We start from the raw sequence: 19,498 nt of genomic DNA on the forward strand, positions 1-19,498 counted from the left end.
CTTTTGTCCCCATCCCCCTCCCACCCCCCATCGCCCCACCGGCACACACATAGAGAGCTCTGTCGTTTCAGTCACATATCCATATACTTAATTAACGTCATAATTGATAATCATTATTATTATATTTTTTTAGCGGTGAATCTTGTGCAGAGACAAATCAAAGCGCTTTCGCACCAGTCATTCAAACGCATGCATAAATCAAAAACTGGAGAAAAAAAAATATCTCCCCCCATCCCCCCAACCCCACCCCGCCCACGTCCCGCCACTTTACCTACCAACACATACACACATTGAGGGCTCTGTCGCGTTAATTTGTATATCCACATGCTTAATAAACGTCATGGTTAATGGTATATTCTCTTTTGTCCTCCACCCCTCCCCGTCCCAACAATACACGCATTCAGAGCTTTGTCGTCTCAATTTATATATATATATCCACGTGCTTAATTAACGTCATGATTAATGGTATATTCTCTTTTGTCTCTCAACCACCACTCCCACTCCGCCGCCACCCTGCCAGCACAGACATACAGAGAGCTCTGTCGTCTCAATCAAGTATCCACATGTTTAACGTTTAATCATAGGTTATAGTAACTTCCCCCTCCCCCCCCACCACCCCCACCACCGCGAATTCCCCACCAACACACATACAGAACTGTGTCGTCTCAATCTTAAATCCGTATACTTGAATAACGTCATAGTGAATGATATTTCCTTTTGTCTCCCCTTCCCCGTCATAATCAATGATATCCTCCCACCCCCCACCCCCCCAGCACACACATACAAAACAACTTTGCAGTATCAGTAATCTGTCCATAATAATTATGCTTAACGTCGTAATTAATGGCAATCTCGCCCCCCCCCCCCCTTTTGTCTCCTACTGCAACACCGCAACCCCCGCACCCCCACCTACCCCCCAATTCTTCCCCCGCCCCCCAGCGCTTACGTATCCGAAGTGACTCAGCAGCAGTGCAGGGTCTCCTCTGGTGTGTGGCCTCCTGACGACCTAACATCGATGGTTCCCTGCGGGACTGCCGACGCTGGAACTGTGACGGGACGAACCCGGGTGTGGCCGTGTATGGGGGAATTTAAATGAGCGGCGTGGGAGTAATGGCACTGAAACGGTGCAGATGATGGGGCACCAAAAAAAAATAAAATAAAATAAAAAAAAAAAAAAATTAAAAAAAAATTTTAAATCCGTATATCCAGTCAACGTCATAATTTAATGGCATTCTCTTTTATCGCCACCCCCTCCCCCTCAACACATTCGTACAGGGTTCTGTCGTCTCAATCATATATCCATTGACTTGCTGAATTAAAGTCGCAATGAATGGTATTCATTTTGTTTTCCCTCCCCGTCATAATTAATGATATTCTCTTTTGTCCTCCCCTTCTTCCCAACACACACACTCTCTCTCTCTCTCTCTCTCTCTCTCTCTCTCTCTCTCTCTCTCTCTACGCACCCTTTTTCATTACGTTCACAGATATGTCTAATATCGCTCAGTGCGGATAGACATTAAATGAGCTTGAACACACACAGCTCTGCCGTCTCAATCATCTACCCATAAATATGTTTAACTCACTCAGTACGGCCAGTCCTCTCTTCTCCTCTACACAGACCCCTCGGATGTCCAGTGGGTGTCTGAATGACCCAACCTTTAGCTTCCTTCGTCAGAATTGTGGTATTCTTTGTCAACATTCACGTCTTCAGTATAAGAGCTTTCTGCTTGCAATATTTTGATGATGGTAATTGGGGTGAAACGCTGTTAACGTCGTCTCTTTCGCCGTTCGTATGGAGAGAGTTAACGTCGTAATTAATTCTCTGAAGACCTTGCTTGTACTGTCCAGCTCTCCCTGCAGTTTCTTATCACTGGTGTTCTGTTTTGTCTCTCCTCCCCTTGTCACCCAGCCCCAACCCCACCCCCACCCGCCCTTCAAACTTCCCCCCTCCCAACGCACATATACAGAGCTCTATCGGTCTCAATCGTACATCCACATGCTTAACTAACCATCATAAGTAATGGTAGATTCTTTTTGTTACCCCCACCCCCTTCCCCTCAACACACACATCCAGAGCTCTGTCGTCTGATTGGTTTTATGCAAATGCTTAATTAGTGGTGTTCTTCTTTTGTATCTCATTCCCGTCATAAATATGGACATTCTCTCTTGTCTCCACTCCCCGTCATAATTAATTGTGTTCCATTTTGTCTTCACTTCCCGTCATAATTAATGGTGTTCTATTTTGTCTCCACTCCCCGTCATAATTAATTGTGTTCTATTTTGTCTTCACTCCCCGTCATAATTAATGGTGTTCTATTTTGTCTCCACTCCCCGTCATAATTAATGGTGTTCTCTATTATCTCCACGCCCCGTCAAAATTAATGGTGTTCTACTTTATCTCTCTCCCCGTCATAATTAATGGTGTTCTATTTTATCTCTCTCCCCGTCATAATTAATGGTGTTCTATTTTATCTCCACTCCCCGTCATAATTAATGGTGTTCTATTTTGTCTCTCTCCCCGTCATAATTAATGGTGTTCTATTATGTCTCCACGCCCCGTCATAATTAATGGTGTTCTATTTTGTCTCCACTCCCCGTCATAATTAATGGTGTTCTATTTTATCTCCACTCCCCGTTATAATTAGTGGTGTTCTATTTAGTCTCCTATAACCCGACACAATCATGGATATTCTCTTTCGTCTCCACTCTCAGTCATAATTAACTGTATTATCTTTTTTCTCTCCCCTCCCACGCCCACCCACCCCACCCCTACCAACACCCCACCCACCCACCAGGGCCCTGTCGTCAGTGGTGGCTCTTGGGGCCAACATCATCTGCAACAAGATCCCGGGACTGGCGCCCCGGCAGAGAGCCCTGTGCCGGAGCCGGCCGGACGCCCTGGTGGCCGTGGGGGAAGGGGCCCGCCTGGGGCTGGCCGAGTGTCAGTACCTCGTCCGCCACATGCGCTGGAACTGCTCCAACCCGGACCCCAGGGGCTCCATGTTCGGCTACGAGCGGATGGCTGGTGAGTTTTTTATTTTTTTTTTTTTTTATTTTTAGGGGTGTGTCTGTGGGGGGTGGGGGTGGGGTGTGTTGTTTGTGTTTGGGTTGGTGGTGGTGGTGTTGGTGTTGGTGTTTTTGTTCGTTTTGTTTGTTTTTGTGGTGGTGGTGGTGGTGGTGGTTGTAGTGGTGGTGCTGGTGGTGGTGGTGTTTTTGTTTGGTTTTCGTGGTGGGGGTGTTGATGGTGGTGGTGGTGGTGTTTTTGTTTGTTTAATTGTTTTTGTGGTGGTTGTGGGTTTGGTTGTTTGTTTTTTCTTGTTTTGTTTTGTTTGTTTTGTTTTGCTGGTGGTTATGGTGTTTGTGGCTTGTGTACGTTTATGTGTATTTGTATTTTATCATCATTATTGTCTTTTTATCTTATTTTTATTTATTACTATTATTATTATCACTATTGTTCTTCTTCTTCTTATTTTTATTATTATTATTATTATCATCATCATCATCATCACCATTATTATCATCTTTTTTTTCTCAAGGCCTGACTAAGCGCGTTGGGTTACGCTGCTGGTCAGGCATCTGCTTGGCAGATGTGGTGTAGCGTATATGGATTTGTCCGAACGCAGTGACGCCTCCTTGAGCTACTGATACTGATACTGATACTGATGCTGATACATGACTTGTTTGCTAAATGAGGGTCGTGAGATGTCTCACCATCGGCAGTGGTCAACCCCCTGTCCACTTCCGGTGACACCCCCAAGACCCTGCCCCTTCCGCCACACACACACACACACCCACATCCACAGATCCCTCCCACATTGTGCTTGACAGGAAGACACAACCAGTTAGTGGTGTTCTCAGAGAAGAAACCACCAGTTAGTGGAAGACACCACCTGTTAGTGGAAGACACCACCAGTTAGTGGAGAACACTGTTATGGGCACCACTCGTTAGTGGAAGGTTAGGTGTTCTCAGAGAAGACACCACCAGTTGTGGAAGACACCACCTGTTATAGAGCACTAGGAAGACACAACCAGTTAGTGGTGTTCTCAGAGAAGAAACCACCAGTTAGTGGAAGACACCACCTGTTAGTGGAAGACACCACCAGTTAGTGGAAGACACCATCAGTTAGTGGAAGACACTACCAGTTAGCGGTGTTCTCAGAGAAGACACCACCAGTTAGTGGAAGACACCACCAGTTAGTGGTGTTCTCAGAGAAGACACTACCAGTTAGTGGTGTTCTCAGAGAAGACACTACCAGTTAGTGGTGTTCTCAGAGAAGACACTACCAGTTAGTGGTGTTCTCATAGAAGACACTACCAGTTAGTGGTGTTCTTAGAGAAGACACTACCAGTTAGTGGTGTTCTCAGAGAAGACACAATCAGTTAGCGGTGTTCTCAGATAAGACACCACCAGTTAGTGGTGTTCTCAGATAAGACACCACCTGTTAGTGGAAGACACCACCAGTTAGTGGAAGACACCACCAGTTAGTGGAAGACACTACCAGTTAGTGGTGTTCTCAGAGAAGACACAACCAGTTAGTGGTGTTCTCAGAGAAGACACTACCAGTTAGTGGTGTTCTTAGAGAAGACACTACCAGTTAGTGGTGTTCTCAGAGAAGACACTACCAGTTAGTGGTGTTCTCAGAGAAGACACTACTAACTCAGCCTCTGCAGGAGAACGTTCGCACTCTAGTGACTTCCGGAAGCTGTCAATGACTGGTGGTTATTGAATGCCAAGGAAACGTAAATTGCGAAATTATTATACTTAAGAAAAATTCTCGTAGCTGACAGATAATTGATCTTTGCACTTTACGTGTGGGGCCCCTTAATTAAGCAACGAAGGTGAGAATAGGTGTACAACATAAGTGGTCAGCAGAAGTGTGTGTGTGTGTGTGTGTGTGTGTGTGTGTGTGTGTGCGTGCGTGCGTGCGTGCCCGCACGTTTTGTGTAGACACATACAAATAGATGTACAGTGGCTAACCGCTCATTTATAAAGTAGCCCCTCTTAGTCTTGAAAGGAGAATCATTGAATAAAGCATCAAAATGAACTGCTGAACCCGGCAGTCCAACACTGGAAACCAAAGAACACACACACACACACACACACACACACACACACACACACACACACACACACACACACACACACACACACATATTCACACACACACACACACACACACACACACACACACACACACACACACACACACACACACCGAGCGAACAGCGCAAACAAGGTGTCTTGTCCTCAAAGGCTTCACAGGGTTTCCCATCGGTTGAAAACCTACACCACAACGGCGCGCGGAAACCGTTCCCCTCCTCTCGTTTCGACGACACGTTCAGGCATCGAAGGGCCTGTTCACAGACTGGGGTGTTCCGTTGCAAAGCGAAGCGAAGAAGAGACAAGTGGGTAAACATATCACTGGAGAATCGTTGTTCTGAGTCGTCTGTGCGTGTGGATCTTGCTGGTTTTTTTGTTTGTTTGTTTGTTTGTTTTCTTTCTTTCTTTCCAGCGCCTCGGTTTGCATGCGGTCAGACCTGTCTGCTGTTTGTTTTAAGGGGCATATAGAGCGTTTATCATTGTCTGATACAACTTCCTCAGCCTCTCCCATCACTCTTCTTCTATGCAGTCTTTTAAATCCAGTCTGAAGGCCCCACCTCTTTTTTTTTTTTTTTTTTTCTTTTTTTTTTTTTCCCTCGTGGATAATTCACTACAGCGTCATTGTCTTTTGGGCTTCAGTTTGTTTCTGACAACGACTCTTGTGACAATTCTTCGGTTGCATTTTTCTCCCTCCTGCTTCAGACTTTTACATTGCTTTTTTTTTTCTCCCTCCTATGCCAGTTACTGCAAGCAACCCCCCCCCTACCCCCCCTCCCCCTCCCGCCTCTCTCTGGCACTCCCCTCATAATTAGGACCACAGACAGACAGAGAGACCTGCGTGCACACACTGTATTATTTTTAAATCCAATATTACAGTTAATAAAAAGGACACTATAAAGATGCCACTGTGACAGAACAATGCAAGTGCCACTACATCTATCACTGGTTGTTGTACACAAACGTGCGCGTGAACCGGTCCGCGTAGATGAAATCCTTGGCTCGCGTGTCGAGATTGATAAAGACTGCAATGAACTCTGTTCGAAACACTGCACCTGCCAGTCTCTCTCACTGAACACCAAAGAAGACACACACCCACGGAACAGCTACAATAGGTATGTTATCCCCAAAGCCTTCCACGTTTGACAGAAAATGCTGTTTGCTTGAACACCTAGAATGAAGTTCTGAGACGTTTCTCACGTCTCCCCCTGACATTTCTCACGTCTCCCTCTGACGTTTCTCACGTCTCCCTCTGACGTTTCTCACGTCTCCCTCTGACGTTTCTCACGTCTCCCTCTGACATTTCTCAGTTCTCACTCTGACGTTTCTCACTTCTCCCTCTGACATTTCTCAGTTCTCACTGTCAGGTTTCTCACTTCTCCCGTCAGCATTGTCGTTGGTCTTGGTACTGTGCCATTCGCAGGTGGGGTGTTAGGCAGAAAGCGAGAGGACACGTTGGCATACATATTCCTGGAATATGTATTGACCCGAGTCATGGAGTGGGACAGTCTTCTAGCAACGCCGCAGTTAGCTTCCAGTCTGGCCATCCAGTTTTCTGTGAGGAACCTCTTCAACTGTTCAACTGTCAACATTACCCTTTGGGCTTTTTGTATATTTGTTTGTTTGTTTTCGGGTTGGTTTGTTTTTTTGTTTGTTTTGTTTTTGCTACCCATCACCTGCACCGTTTCAGTGGCATTACTCCCACGCCGCTCATTCCGAGTCCCCGCCCATACACAACCACACCCGGGTTCGTCTGTCGCAGTCCCATTGCCGGCAGTCCACAGGGAACCATCCACTACCTTTTGGGTTTGAGGTACCTGTCCATTGGGGTTGCTGCCAGTCCAGTCATTTGGTAACCCCCCCCCCCCCCACCCCCCATGCCTCCACATCTGCTCCCCTTCTCTCTGCCCACATTGCCACCACACGTCAGTGTCATGACAAGACACACACACACAAGAACACTTAACACACAAACGGATGTACAAGCATTATACACTGACGACAAGCACGTGCACACACATCCACGTTGTCATGTTACGAGACTCCAGTTCAGTTCACTTCAGTTTGTTTTTTTTCTCCAAGGAGGCGTCACAGCGTTAGGGCAATTCCATACACGCTATATACCACATCTGCTAAGCAGATGTCTGACCAGCAGCGTGACCTAACGCAAGGAAGGAGACTGTTTGAAAACACATACCATGAACCTAGAACTCCCGCCATGACCCTCCCCCCCCCCCCAGTCTGAATCTGAACACCAAAGAACACATGGGGACAGCGACAACAAGGCGTGCTTACCTTCAAACAGGCTTCACAGGACCTCCATCAGGTTGAAAAACCTACGCTAAGCTTTATTTCTAGAAACCCGATTTTCTCTTCTCTTCTATTCTCTTCTCTCTCCTCTTCTCTTCTCTTCTCGCGTTTCCGACAACACGTACTACGCATCGCCGTCGGCGCTGTTCACACACGGGTGTTGTGCAAAGCGAGGGAGACAAGTGCGTCAACATATCACTGGATTATAATTGTTCTCGTGTCGTCTGTGCCGTGCGTGGAGTGCTGGGGCTTGCTTCCTTCAGTGCCAAGGCACCCCCCCCCCCCCCCCCGTTTTATAAAAGCAATGCAGTTAGACCGTCTGCTGCCGGTTGTCGTATGTGTGTGTATACAGGGTTCCTGGGGATTTCGGAGAGAGAGAGTCAACACTGCCGGTTTTTGATCTCTCTCTCTCTCTCTCTCTCTGTCGACCACCTGAAGTTGTCTGTTCTTTGATCCACCCCCACACATCCACTCCCACCCTTAATCAAGTTCTTTGATCTTTTTTTCTCTGTCCACATTTTCTCACTCTCTACCCCCACCCCCCTCCCCCCACCTCCCCAACAATCTCTCTTCAAGCCTTTGTCCTTTCATTACCCCTGTCACACACACACACACACACACACACACACACACACACACACACACACACACACACACACACACACACACACACACACACACACACGCCCTCGTCGCAGGAAAACAAAGATATTGTCTGGTTAACGCTCGCATGCACGCTAACGAAAGATATTTAACACAGTGAGTGTAATGCAACCTGAACTGTTTTGAAAACTTTCTTCTTCTTCTTCTTCTTCTTCTTCTTCTTCTTCTTTTCATTTTAAACAAATACTGGATAAACCATACCTACATTCTTTCTGTAAGTAAAACGTGACAACAATGTTTCTTATCTGTTAACCCTGTTACTTATCACAGCCACAAAGACATACGATCGTTTTTGTTTGAATCTCTATCTACACACAGGTGTGCATCTCTTGCAATGCAGAAGCTCCCTCCCTCACAACTTGGGTCAAGACACGCCCGTTCACCAGGCAGGATACGAGAAGTCTCTCAGCTAGCTGGCTGCCCAGCAGAGTTTTTGACCGCTGGAAAAGAGGGTCAGAAACAGAGAGAGAGGCATAGAGATAGGGATACAAGGAGACGATAGCTGGAAGAGAGGGTCAGAAACAGAGAGAGAGAGGCATAGAGATAGAGATACAAGGAGACTATAGCTGGAAAAGAGGGTCAGAAACAGAGAGAGAGAGGCATAGAGATAGAGATACAAGGAGACGATAGCTGGAAAAGAGGGTCAGAAACAGAGAGAGAGGCATAGAGATAGAGATACAAGGAGACTATAGCTGGAAGAGAGGGTCAGAAACAGAGAGAGAGAGGCATAGAGATAGGGATACAAGGAGACTATAGCTGGAAGAGAGGGTCAGAAACAGAGAGAGAGAGGCATGGAGATAGAGATACATGGAGACGATAGCTGGAAAAGAGGGTCAGAAACAGAGAGAGAGAGGCATGGAGATAGAGATACAAGGAGACTATAGCTGGAAGAGAGGGTCAGAAACAGATAGAGAGAAGCATAGAGATAGGGATACAAGGAGACGATAGCTGGAAAAGAGGGTCAGAAACAGAGAGAGAGAGAGGCATGGAGATAGAGATACAAGGAGACTATAGCTGGAAGAGAGGGTCAGAAACAGATAGAGAGAAGCATAGAGATAGGGATACAAGGAGACGATAGCTGGAAAAGAGGGTCAGAAACAGAGAGATAGAGAGGCATAGAGATAGAGATACAAGGAGACTATAGCTGGAAAAGAGGGTCAGAAACAGAGAGAGAGAGGCATGGAGATAGAGATACAAGGAGACTATAGCTGGAAGAGAGGGTCAGAAACAGAGAGAGAGAGGCATGGAGATAGAGATACAAGGAGACTATAGCTGGAAAAGAGGGTCAGAAACAGAGAGAGAGGCATAGAGATAGAGATACAAGGAGACGATAGCTGGAAAAGAGGGTCAGAAACAGAGAGAGAGGCATAGAGATAGGGATACAAGGAGACGATAGCTGGAAAAGAGGGTCAGAAACAGAGAGAGAGGCATGGAGATAGAGATACAAGGAGACTATAGCTGGAAAAGAGGGTCAGAAACAGAGAGAGAGGCATAGAGATAGAGATACAAGGAGACGATAGCTGGAAAAGAGGGTCAGAAACAGAGAGAGAGAGAGGCATGGAGATAGAGATACAAGGAGACGATAGCTGGAAAAGAGGGTCAGAAACAGAGAGAGAGAGAGGCATAGAGATAGAGATACAAGGAGACGATAGCTGGAAAAGAGGGTCAGAAACAGAGAGAGAGAGAGGCATAGAGATAGGGATACAAGGAGACTATAGCTGGAAGAGAGGGTCAGAAACAGAGAGAGAGAGAGGCATGGAGATAGAGATACAAGGAGACGATAGCTGGAAAAGAGGGTCAGAAACAGAGAGAGAGAGAGGCATGGAGATAGGGATACAAGGAGACGATAGCTGGAAAAGAGGGTCAGAAACAGAGAGAGAGAGAGGCATGGAGATAGAGATACAAGGAGACTAATGCAGAGAAGTAGGGGAAGAAGAAGAAACGGAACTATGTGAATAACACTGATGAAACAGTCTTGTCTTTGTCTGGCCTTGTGACTCTTTTTTTTAATTTTTTATTCCGACCTTTTCATGGATAGAATAGATAGATTAATGAAGTTTACAGTTGACATCCATCCATTTGTTCATGCAGGCTCGCGAACACACACACACACACACACACACACACACACACACACACACACACACACACACACACACACACACACGCATAGATAGATTAATGAAGTTTACAGTTGACATCCATCCATTTGTTCATGCAGGCTCGCGAACACACACACACACACACACACACACACACACACACACACACACACACACACACACACACACACACACACGAATAGATAGATTAATGAAGTTTACAGTTGACATCCATCCATTTGTTCATGCAGGCTCGCGAACACACACACACACACACACACACACACACACACACACACATTTCTAAACTTCCGCGCGCACACACACACACACACACACACACACACACACACACACACACACACACACACACACAACCACACACACATTTCTAAACTTCCGCACACACACACACACACACACACACACACACACACACACACACACACACACACAAAGCGACCCGAATGATCACCTTCCTCTCAAACAACAAACAAAACAAAACAAAACAAGACAAAACAAAACCAAAAACCCAAAACAAGATAACAATCTCTCCTGTTGGAAACAGAAAACTTGGAGAAGTGGGGGTGTGGGGGCTGGCGGGGTGGCTAACAGCATAGTTCTTCAGGCTCTCAGTGTCATGATAGGCTTGTAGCCATGACCAGCACCACCCAAGGAAAAGACAGCTGGGTTCAGCGTGAGGTCACCATTAGTTCGTGTGGGAAGGCAGCGAATGATCCTTGTGACTGACTGTTCATGGTTAGGGGTGCGGTAGGTCGGTATACGTCGGGGTACGTACCTCCCACCCTCGCGAGAGGGGGGGTGACGTGCGTTTGTGTCTGAGTGTGTTCGCGTGTGTGTACAGGAAACCCTTGTGTGTGTGTGTGTGTGTGTGTGTGTGTGTGTGTGTGTGTGTGTGTGTGTGTGTGTGTGTGTGTGTGATATGGGTATGCATATGTGATTCCTATCCTGTTTGTATTTTGCTTTCTAAATCAATTATATAAAATTATTGTATTATTATATATATATTATTATATTATAATTATATAATTAATTCAAAATTAATATTTGTACTTTTTATGTATGTACTATCTCTTTGTTTTTCACCACAAATATTCCGTGTGACCCCGGCACACTTGGTAATGATGACATAATTATTCTATTCTATTCTGTTCTATTCTATTTTGTTATATTCCATTCCATTCTATGGGAATTGGAAGGATGGAAATAGAAAATGTTTGTTTCGCGGTTGAATTGTGTAAATAATTTTTTTTTAAATCCCTTTTTTTGTGATTTGTGTTCGTACAATTGTATTTTATCCATCGCTTCTCATTTTGTATTGTGGAAACTGGGTTTTTTTCCCCCATAGCCACGCTTACTCTTTTTCAAGAGTCTGCATGTTTGCGCGAATCAGTTCTGTGCGGCTCGGTTGGGTTGTGTTCGGTAGCTCAAGGAGGCATCACAGCGTTCGGACGAATCCATAATTATACGCTACACCACATCTGCTAAGCAGATACCTGACCATCAGCGTAACCCTACGCGCTTAGTCAAGCCTTGGGGGAAAAAAAGGATGTCATGAATCTATATTTTGACACACATGTATACAAAGAATAATATTCACTGGAGGGGGTGTGGTGTCCTATAATTTTGTGAATTCAGTTAGCTCTAATTTGCCTTTCTCTCTCTCAAGCTGGTTGGCGTACGCTGTTTAACATGTCCATCTTTTTATACTTATCTGTTTAATCATTCATTTATGTCAATCACACCTTTTGACGGAATCATTTTCTTGAGAAAATAATTGACGTATAGTTCTGAAGTTGATTTTGGCGACATGTAAGGAGAATCGAACGGCCTTGTTGTCAGTGAATTATGGAAGTAATTATGCCTCGCAATATGTAGATATCGATCTTGAAAGGTTACGGAAGGAGGCGTTGGGGAAAACACACGTGTGTGTGTGTGTGTGTGTGTGTGTGTGTGTGTCTGTGAGTGTGTGTGTGTGTAAGATATATAGTCTTTAAAGGTACATATGGGTGTGTACGTTTGAATTTTTCTTCAGTTTAACGTCTTTCCACTTGAAGTGATATTAGACGTTTGAATTCGTCTGTGTGTGCGTGTGCATGTTTGTACGTGTGTTTGCATGTGTTCGATATAGGTGTGGGCGTGTACGTGTGGTTTAAAGGAAGTGACGGCATGCGACACGCCCACTTCTGGAATCCTCATGACTCAGATTGCCTGAACCTTGCTCTCACATCGATCTGAGGACTGAAATGTGTGCTCTCTCTCACTCTTGTATCTGTCTGTCTCTCTCTCTCTGTGTCTCCCCCTCTCTCTCTTTCTCTCTCTCTCTCTCCGACACCCTCTCTCTCCACCTTCACTCTCTCTCCACCCTTCTCTCTCTCTCCCTCTCTCTCTCTCTCTCTCTCTCTCTCTCCCTCTCTCTCTCACACACACACACACACACACACACACACACACACACACACACACACACACACACACACACACACACACACATACATACATACATACATACATACACACAAATGAAGAGGGTAGATGATGATTATCACATTTGACCTGGGGATGTGAATAATCTGAATATATTCAACACCTTCTTATGCCTTCGCACTTTCATTCGGACGGCATTCTTAAGTTATACGTAAGGATGACGTCATTGAGACAGCAATGAATGAATTCATAAGTATATACGATAAAAAACAAATTAAAAACAACAAAAAAAACCCACTGGAATTTGAAGAAAAGAAACACAGAAACAGCATTTACATGAAAAACACAGCTATTGTGATGCCCAGCAAGACTGTTCGTGGACGACCGATTTTCGTACAATCACACACACACACACACACAAGGAGTGTGGGGGGGGAGGGGGGGAATGGAAAAGAAAAATATACAAAAATACCATCTACACCAAAAACCATAACTACCATAACATTCCAGCAAGACTGTATGATGACATACGCACGTAGACTACCGATCTGGCCGGGCGAGGCGATGGGCCCATCAGATGGATGACATTTCCTTATTGTGGCTTCGTGTCTCATTGGGTGGAGAGCTGTTCGTGTTGATGAATGACGTTGTTTTGTTTTTTTTATACACGTCATGTTCTGATCGCCAACTGGAAGGGAAGGTGGGGGAGGGGTAGAGGATGGGGTGGGGGGGGGGCAAAGGGGAAGGTAACTTTTTTTTTTTCTTTTTTTTTTTTTAATTTCTTTTTTGCAGTTTCAGTAGAGCGGACACACAGACACATACACGAAGAAAGAGAGGAGGGAGAGACACAGAGACAGACAGAGTAACCTTGAGAAATATGTATATATATATATATATATATATATATATATATATGTGTGTGTGTGTGTGTGTGTGTGTGTGTGTGTGTGTTTGTATATATATATATATATATATGTGTGTGTGTGTGTGTGTGTGTGTAATAAACTTATATTCATGTGTGTGTATGTGTATGTATATATTTGTATGTATGTGTGTTTGTATCTACCTATCTGAAATATGTATTGTAGGAAAAATGTGATGTGAGTCTATGTCTATATATTTATTTCATTCTATTATATTTTATTTCATTTTTATTCTTTTTTTTTTACGTATTTTTTTATGTCACTTAGTCTTAAATTTGTATATCTTATTGCAAAGCGCGGTGAGCCCCATTTGAGATGGTGGTACGGCGCTATATAAGCCTGCATATTATTATTATTATTATTATTATTAAATATTGCAGACTTATCCCCTTCAGTTTGACTTACCTGTCTGCATATAATACATTATCATTTGTTTGTGTGTGTTTTTTTGTTGTTGTTTTTGGGAGGGGGGGGGAGGGGGTGTTGGGGGGGGGATGTTGTGTGTTTTTTCGTGGTTTTTTTGTGTGTTTTTTTCTTTTGTTTTGTTTTTGGGGGGGTGTTGGGGGGGGGATGTTGTGTGTTTTTTCGTGTGTTTTTTTTGTTTTGTTTTTTATCTTTTCACGTATTTTTCCTCCTGGTCTGTTTTCTGTTTGTTTTCTCATGGTTTGGTTTTTTTTATTTGTTTGTTTGCTTCAGTTGACACTTTAGTCACTCGCGCGTAATCTGGCACGTAAATTCTCTGTTGCTGTTATAGTCTGGATGATGTTGCTGCTGCCGTTGTACAATCATTTGTTCCTCTGATTGCATTCTTTCATTGCTCGTGTCAGGGTTTTGGTATTCACACCAAATGATTCGTTATTTCACCGATAGTTTATTAACTTTTCCGGGGTTTTGTTGTTGTTGGTTTTGTGTGTGTGTGTGTGTGTGTGTGTGTGTGTGTGTTGGGGGTTTGTTGGGTTTTTTGGAGGGGGGGGGGGGGTGTTGTTTTTTTGTTGTTTTTTTTAAACGATTGGAGAAGCTTTGTTATGTTACTTTTGGTAAAACATTCGTACTCTTATCTTTGTCTCTCTCTCTCTCTCTCTCTCTCTCTCTCTCTCTCTCTGTATGTGTGTGTGTGTGTGTGTGTGTGTGTGTATGTGTGTGTGTGTGTGTGTGTGTGTGTGTATGATATTCCCTCTTGCTCTCTCACTCTTTTTCTGTGTTTTGCCTCCCACCTCCTGTTCACCCTCACCCCCACCCGCCTCGCCGCTGATTTTTAACTCCAGTTTTAAAATACTCTAAATCGGTCTTGCGTATGTAAGCAAGTAACAGTGTAGGGGGGGGGGAGGGGGGTAGGTAAATTAGGAAGGGGGGGGAGGAGTGGATGGAGGGGGGTTACGAATTCTCTTTGATACCCCTCCCCCACCCCAACCACCCCCTCACCCCACACACCCCTACCCCCAAACCCCACCCCCTCCCTTGAAACCTGACTCCTTTTGGGGTGCAGGGTACAACGGGAGATCCAGGTACTACCCGCCCCTCCCCCCCCCCCCCCACAACCCCCCACCCGACCCCACCCCCACCCCCTGTTTTTCAAGATCAAAAGGATGCTGAGAACTACCCGTTACCGGAATTCATGATGAATCCGCCAGACGTTATGTCTGTCGCTTAAGCTCCACCCTTCCCCCCACCCCTCCCCCACCTCCCACTTCCCCCCCCCTCGTCTCCCCATCCCCACCCACCCATCCCACCCCCACGTCCCCTACATTCGCTAACGTAGACAACAGCCCCCCCCCCCTCCCCCCTCCCCACAGCCCAGTGGATTAAAAAAAGGGGGTGGGTGGGGTGGGGATGTGTGTGTGTGTGTGTGTGTGTGTGGAGGGGTGGGAGTGCGTGGGGGGAGGGAGGGGAAGACTGGCTTGTGGTGGTACTCAGTGTTTGTTGTGCGTGTTCGTGTTCGCACCGGTATTTGAACCCCTGGTAGCACGTTTCGTGTTTGGTTTTTTGTTGTGTTTTTTTTTTCCTTGTGTTGAGACATCAGGGTAAGCTACTCTCTCTCTCTCTCTCTCTCTCTCTCTCTCTCTCTCTCTCTCTCTCTCTCTCTCTCTCTCTCTCTCTGGCCTCCTCCTCCTCCTCCTCCTCGCCCCCCTTACCTCCCTCCACCCTCCACCCAGCACCCTTCCCTCCCCCCCCCCCCCACCCTAGCCCCTTTTCCCTGCTGCCCTGCCTTCGTCGTTCAGCTTTTTTTCTTTTTTTTTTTTTTTTTGATTCACTGATACACACACACACACTCTCTCACACACACACACAGAGAGAGAGAGAGAGAGAGAGAGAGAGAGAGAGAGAGATTAAAATGCACTCGGGTGACTTCTGAGGGACTTAATCGATTTCCTATTATTTGTTAACGTTGTGATTTTAAAGGATGATTGAAGGACACAGGTTATTATAATAGACGCATATGATTTAGAGGGAGAGAGAGAGGGGGGGTGAGAGAGAGATTACAATGCAATCAAATGACTTCCAAGGGACGTAATCGATTTCCTCTTATTTGTTAAGAACGTTGTTTTTAAAAGGATGATTGAAAGACATAAGATATTATAATGGACGCCGATGGTTTGGTGAGAGGGAGAGAGAGAGATTAAAATGCACTCAAATGACTTCCAAGGGACTTAATCGATTTCCTCTTATTTGTTAAGAACGTTGATTTTTAAAGGATGATTGAAAGACACAAGTTATTATAATGGACGCCAATGATTTGGACACACACACACACAGAGAGAGAGGGGGGGGGAGAGAGAGAGATTAAAATGCACTCAGGAGACTTCTAAGGGACTTAATCGATTTCCTCTTATTTGTTAAGAACGTTGTTTTTTTTAAATGAATATTTGAAAGACACAAGTTATTATAATGGCTGCAGATGATACGCAGAGAGGAGAGAGAGAGAGAGAGAGAGAGAGAGAGAGAGAGAGAGAGAGAGATATGTTAAAATGTACTCAGGTGCTTTGTTGGGATTTAGTTCGCTCTCTTCCTAGTCATTGAAGAAATCGATACATTAAAAAATAAGAGACTGAGAAAAGCAATTTATGATGCAAGCAGAAGACTTGCGTGCACACACACACACACACACACGCACGCACGCGCACACACACACACACACACACACACACACACACACACACACAGACAAGAGGTTAGGGGGAGGGGTAGAGAGACAGAGTGGATGGTAATATGTGACTGTATCACGGGAGCTCTCAAGGAAAGTGGAAGTGTAATTTCATTTGCGTTCACTTTTTTTCTTCTTTCTTTTTCGTTATCATTTAAGTTTTATAGTTTTCCTGAGTGTGAAGGTTTCCAAGAATAGGAAGCGACGAGGTTTAACCCCTTGAGTGCCAGGGGGGAAAAAAACAGTAGAAAATGGTGTTTCAAGTCGCAATACGATACGATACAATACTGCTTGCATAAATAATACAGTTAACAATTACAAACATCTATTTGATTCAGTACAGTACAATACAATACAATACTGCCGTGCATGCTACTGTGGATAAACGACATAATTACAGACATCTGTTTCAGTCATTCCCCTTTGAAATACAACAGCAGGGATGGTGGGTAAGAGACAGAGAGAACGGGGAAGACAGAGAGAGAGAGAGAGAGAGGAGGGAGGTTGAGAAGGAAAGTGAAGCAGAATCCAAACATCAAAAGCACGTGTTTGGACTGAACTTGGACACACACAACACACACACACACACACACACACACACACACACACACACACACACACACCACACAACACAACACAACACAACACAACACACACACACACACACACACACACACACACACACACACACACACACACACACAACACACACAACACAACACACACACACACACACACACACACACACACACACACCCCTCCACCCACCCACCTCCACACCCCCACAGACACAAAGAACAACGAAACACCCCCACCCCACCCCTACCACCCCATCTCCATCCCCCACCTCCCACCCCTCTTCCTCTCACCCCTCTCGCTTTTTTTTTTGGGGGGGGGGGGGCGTGGGGGGGGGTGGTGGTTCTGTCTATTCCTTATTCAAAAACCGTGCACCCCCGGCTTCCCATCCAAACACGGGTCATCTGCTTGTCGGCTCCCCTGCCGGGTTTAGGCCCTAGGTGTGAAATAATAGACCACGGAGCCTGGCAGACTGCGAGGGCCACAGAGACGTGCCCTGTGTTGACTTTGAGGTACGATAACATGGAGAAGAAAGAAAGAAAGAAGAAGAAGAAGAAGAATCCCCTCCAACCTCCCCCCCTCCCCCTACCCCCCCCCCCCCCCCACACACACACACACACCCAAAAAAAAAAGAAAAAAAAAGTAGAAAACTAACAAAAAAGATTTTTAAAAAGCGCGTGTAAGGAGCGTGTCAAATCCGCGCTTTTCGCGATTGCGCGCGCGTTTGTGGTTTTCATTTCGCGTGTCTGTGTTGTGTGTGTGATATGTGTGTTTTGTGTGTGTGTGTGTGTGTGTGTGTGTGTGTGTGTGTGTGTGTGATCCCGGCGCTGTCCTCGTTTCTCTCATTGTCCCTTGTATTATTATCAATTCTGCCTCCCCCCCCCCCCCCCGCCCCCCCCCCCTACCCCCTACCACCTACCCCCCACACCCGACTACACCCCGTCTGGCGTCATCATCCATGCACAGGGTGCGAGGAGGCAGAGGGTTTTGGAAAGTAACGAGGTCGAGAGAGTCGAAAGACAGACAGACAGACAGACAGACAGCAAGCCTGCGGCGAGACGTGATAGAGAAGGAGATGGAAACACGTTGCACGGACTGAGACGGCGAACTTGGGACGTCAGTAACTGGTTGGAACGCAGTCCGTACGCTCAGCTTGTTGCGTCCCACGAACTTATATTGAATGGTCTAAATCCTATTTGCGTCCCTCGAACTTATAACAAGTGGTATAAATCCTATTTGCGTCCCTCGAACTTATAATAAGTGGTATAAATCCTATTTGCGGCCCACAAACTTGTAAGTAGTATCAATTCTATTTGCGTCCCACGAACTTATAAATGGTATAAATTCTATTTGCGTCCCACGAACTTATACATAGTATAAATTCTATTTGCGTCCCACGAGCTTATAAATAGTATAAATTCTATTTGCGTCCCACGAACTTATAAATAGTATAAATTCTATTTGCGTCCCACGAACTTATAGATATGATAAATTCTATTTGCGTTCCACGAACTTATAAACAGCATAAATTCTTTTTGAATCCCACGAACGTAAAAATAGTATGAATTCTATTTGCGTCCAACGAACTTGTAAATAGTATGAATTCTATTTGCGTCCCACGAACTAATGAATAGTATAGATCTTATTTAATGTCCGTGACTGCGTCCCCTTGCGAACGAAAAATGAATGGGAAATTATATGTTTTGCGTTCGTTATATATCTTTATATCTGTTCGCCGGTCTATCTGTTTGTTACTGAACTGTCACGCATGCCTACATTTCTCTTCACCGTAACCGGTCAGACTGACACTTTGGCGCAGGGGCAAGTGACGTGACGTCTTGCGGGTTCCAGAGTTGAAGCCTTCCCAGTGCTTGTAGCTTAAGATATTACAGCAAAACGGAAAATTCTAAAACAACGGAGCCGGGCAGTTTGCTTATTCATTTATTTGCTTGTTTGTTTATCGTTTTATGGTGTTGGTTTTTGTGTTGTTGTTGTTGTTTTAATGTTCACACCAGAAACATTACAGGGTAGTATTACATACACAAGTACATTTTGGAAAAAAAAAAAAAGACAACAAAACATCAACAACTGAAAACAACGAAGTAAATCGTTTTCTGTATTTACTTATTCTTTTTTTTTTCTTTTTTTTTTCCTTTTTTTTTCGGGGGGGGGGGGGGGTTGGTTTGAGGGGTGGGGGTGGGGGTGGGGCCCGTGGGGAAGTGGGGTGTGAAAGGAG

The 19,498-nt window shown here is 45.1% G+C and overlaps 1 protein-coding gene across 1 annotated transcript in view; it reads left to right on the forward strand.

Moving 5' to 3' along the window:
* The window catches only part of LOC143299802 (protein Wnt-7b-like), a 107,189-nt gene that overhangs the window by 44,805 nt on the left and 42,886 nt on the right, over window positions 1-19,498 (forward strand). The window contains exon 2 of the mRNA XM_076613248.1: window positions 2,796-3,025. Coding sequence (XP_076469363.1) covers window positions 2,796-3,025 — 230 coding nt within the window. The remainder of the gene's footprint in view (window positions 1-2,795; window positions 3,026-19,498) is intronic.

Source organism: Babylonia areolata, chromosome 25 (assembly GCF_041734735.1).
Source record: "Babylonia areolata isolate BAREFJ2019XMU chromosome 25, ASM4173473v1, whole genome shotgun sequence".
Taxonomy (NCBI): domain Eukaryota; kingdom Metazoa; phylum Mollusca; class Gastropoda; order Neogastropoda; family Buccinidae; genus Babylonia; species Babylonia areolata.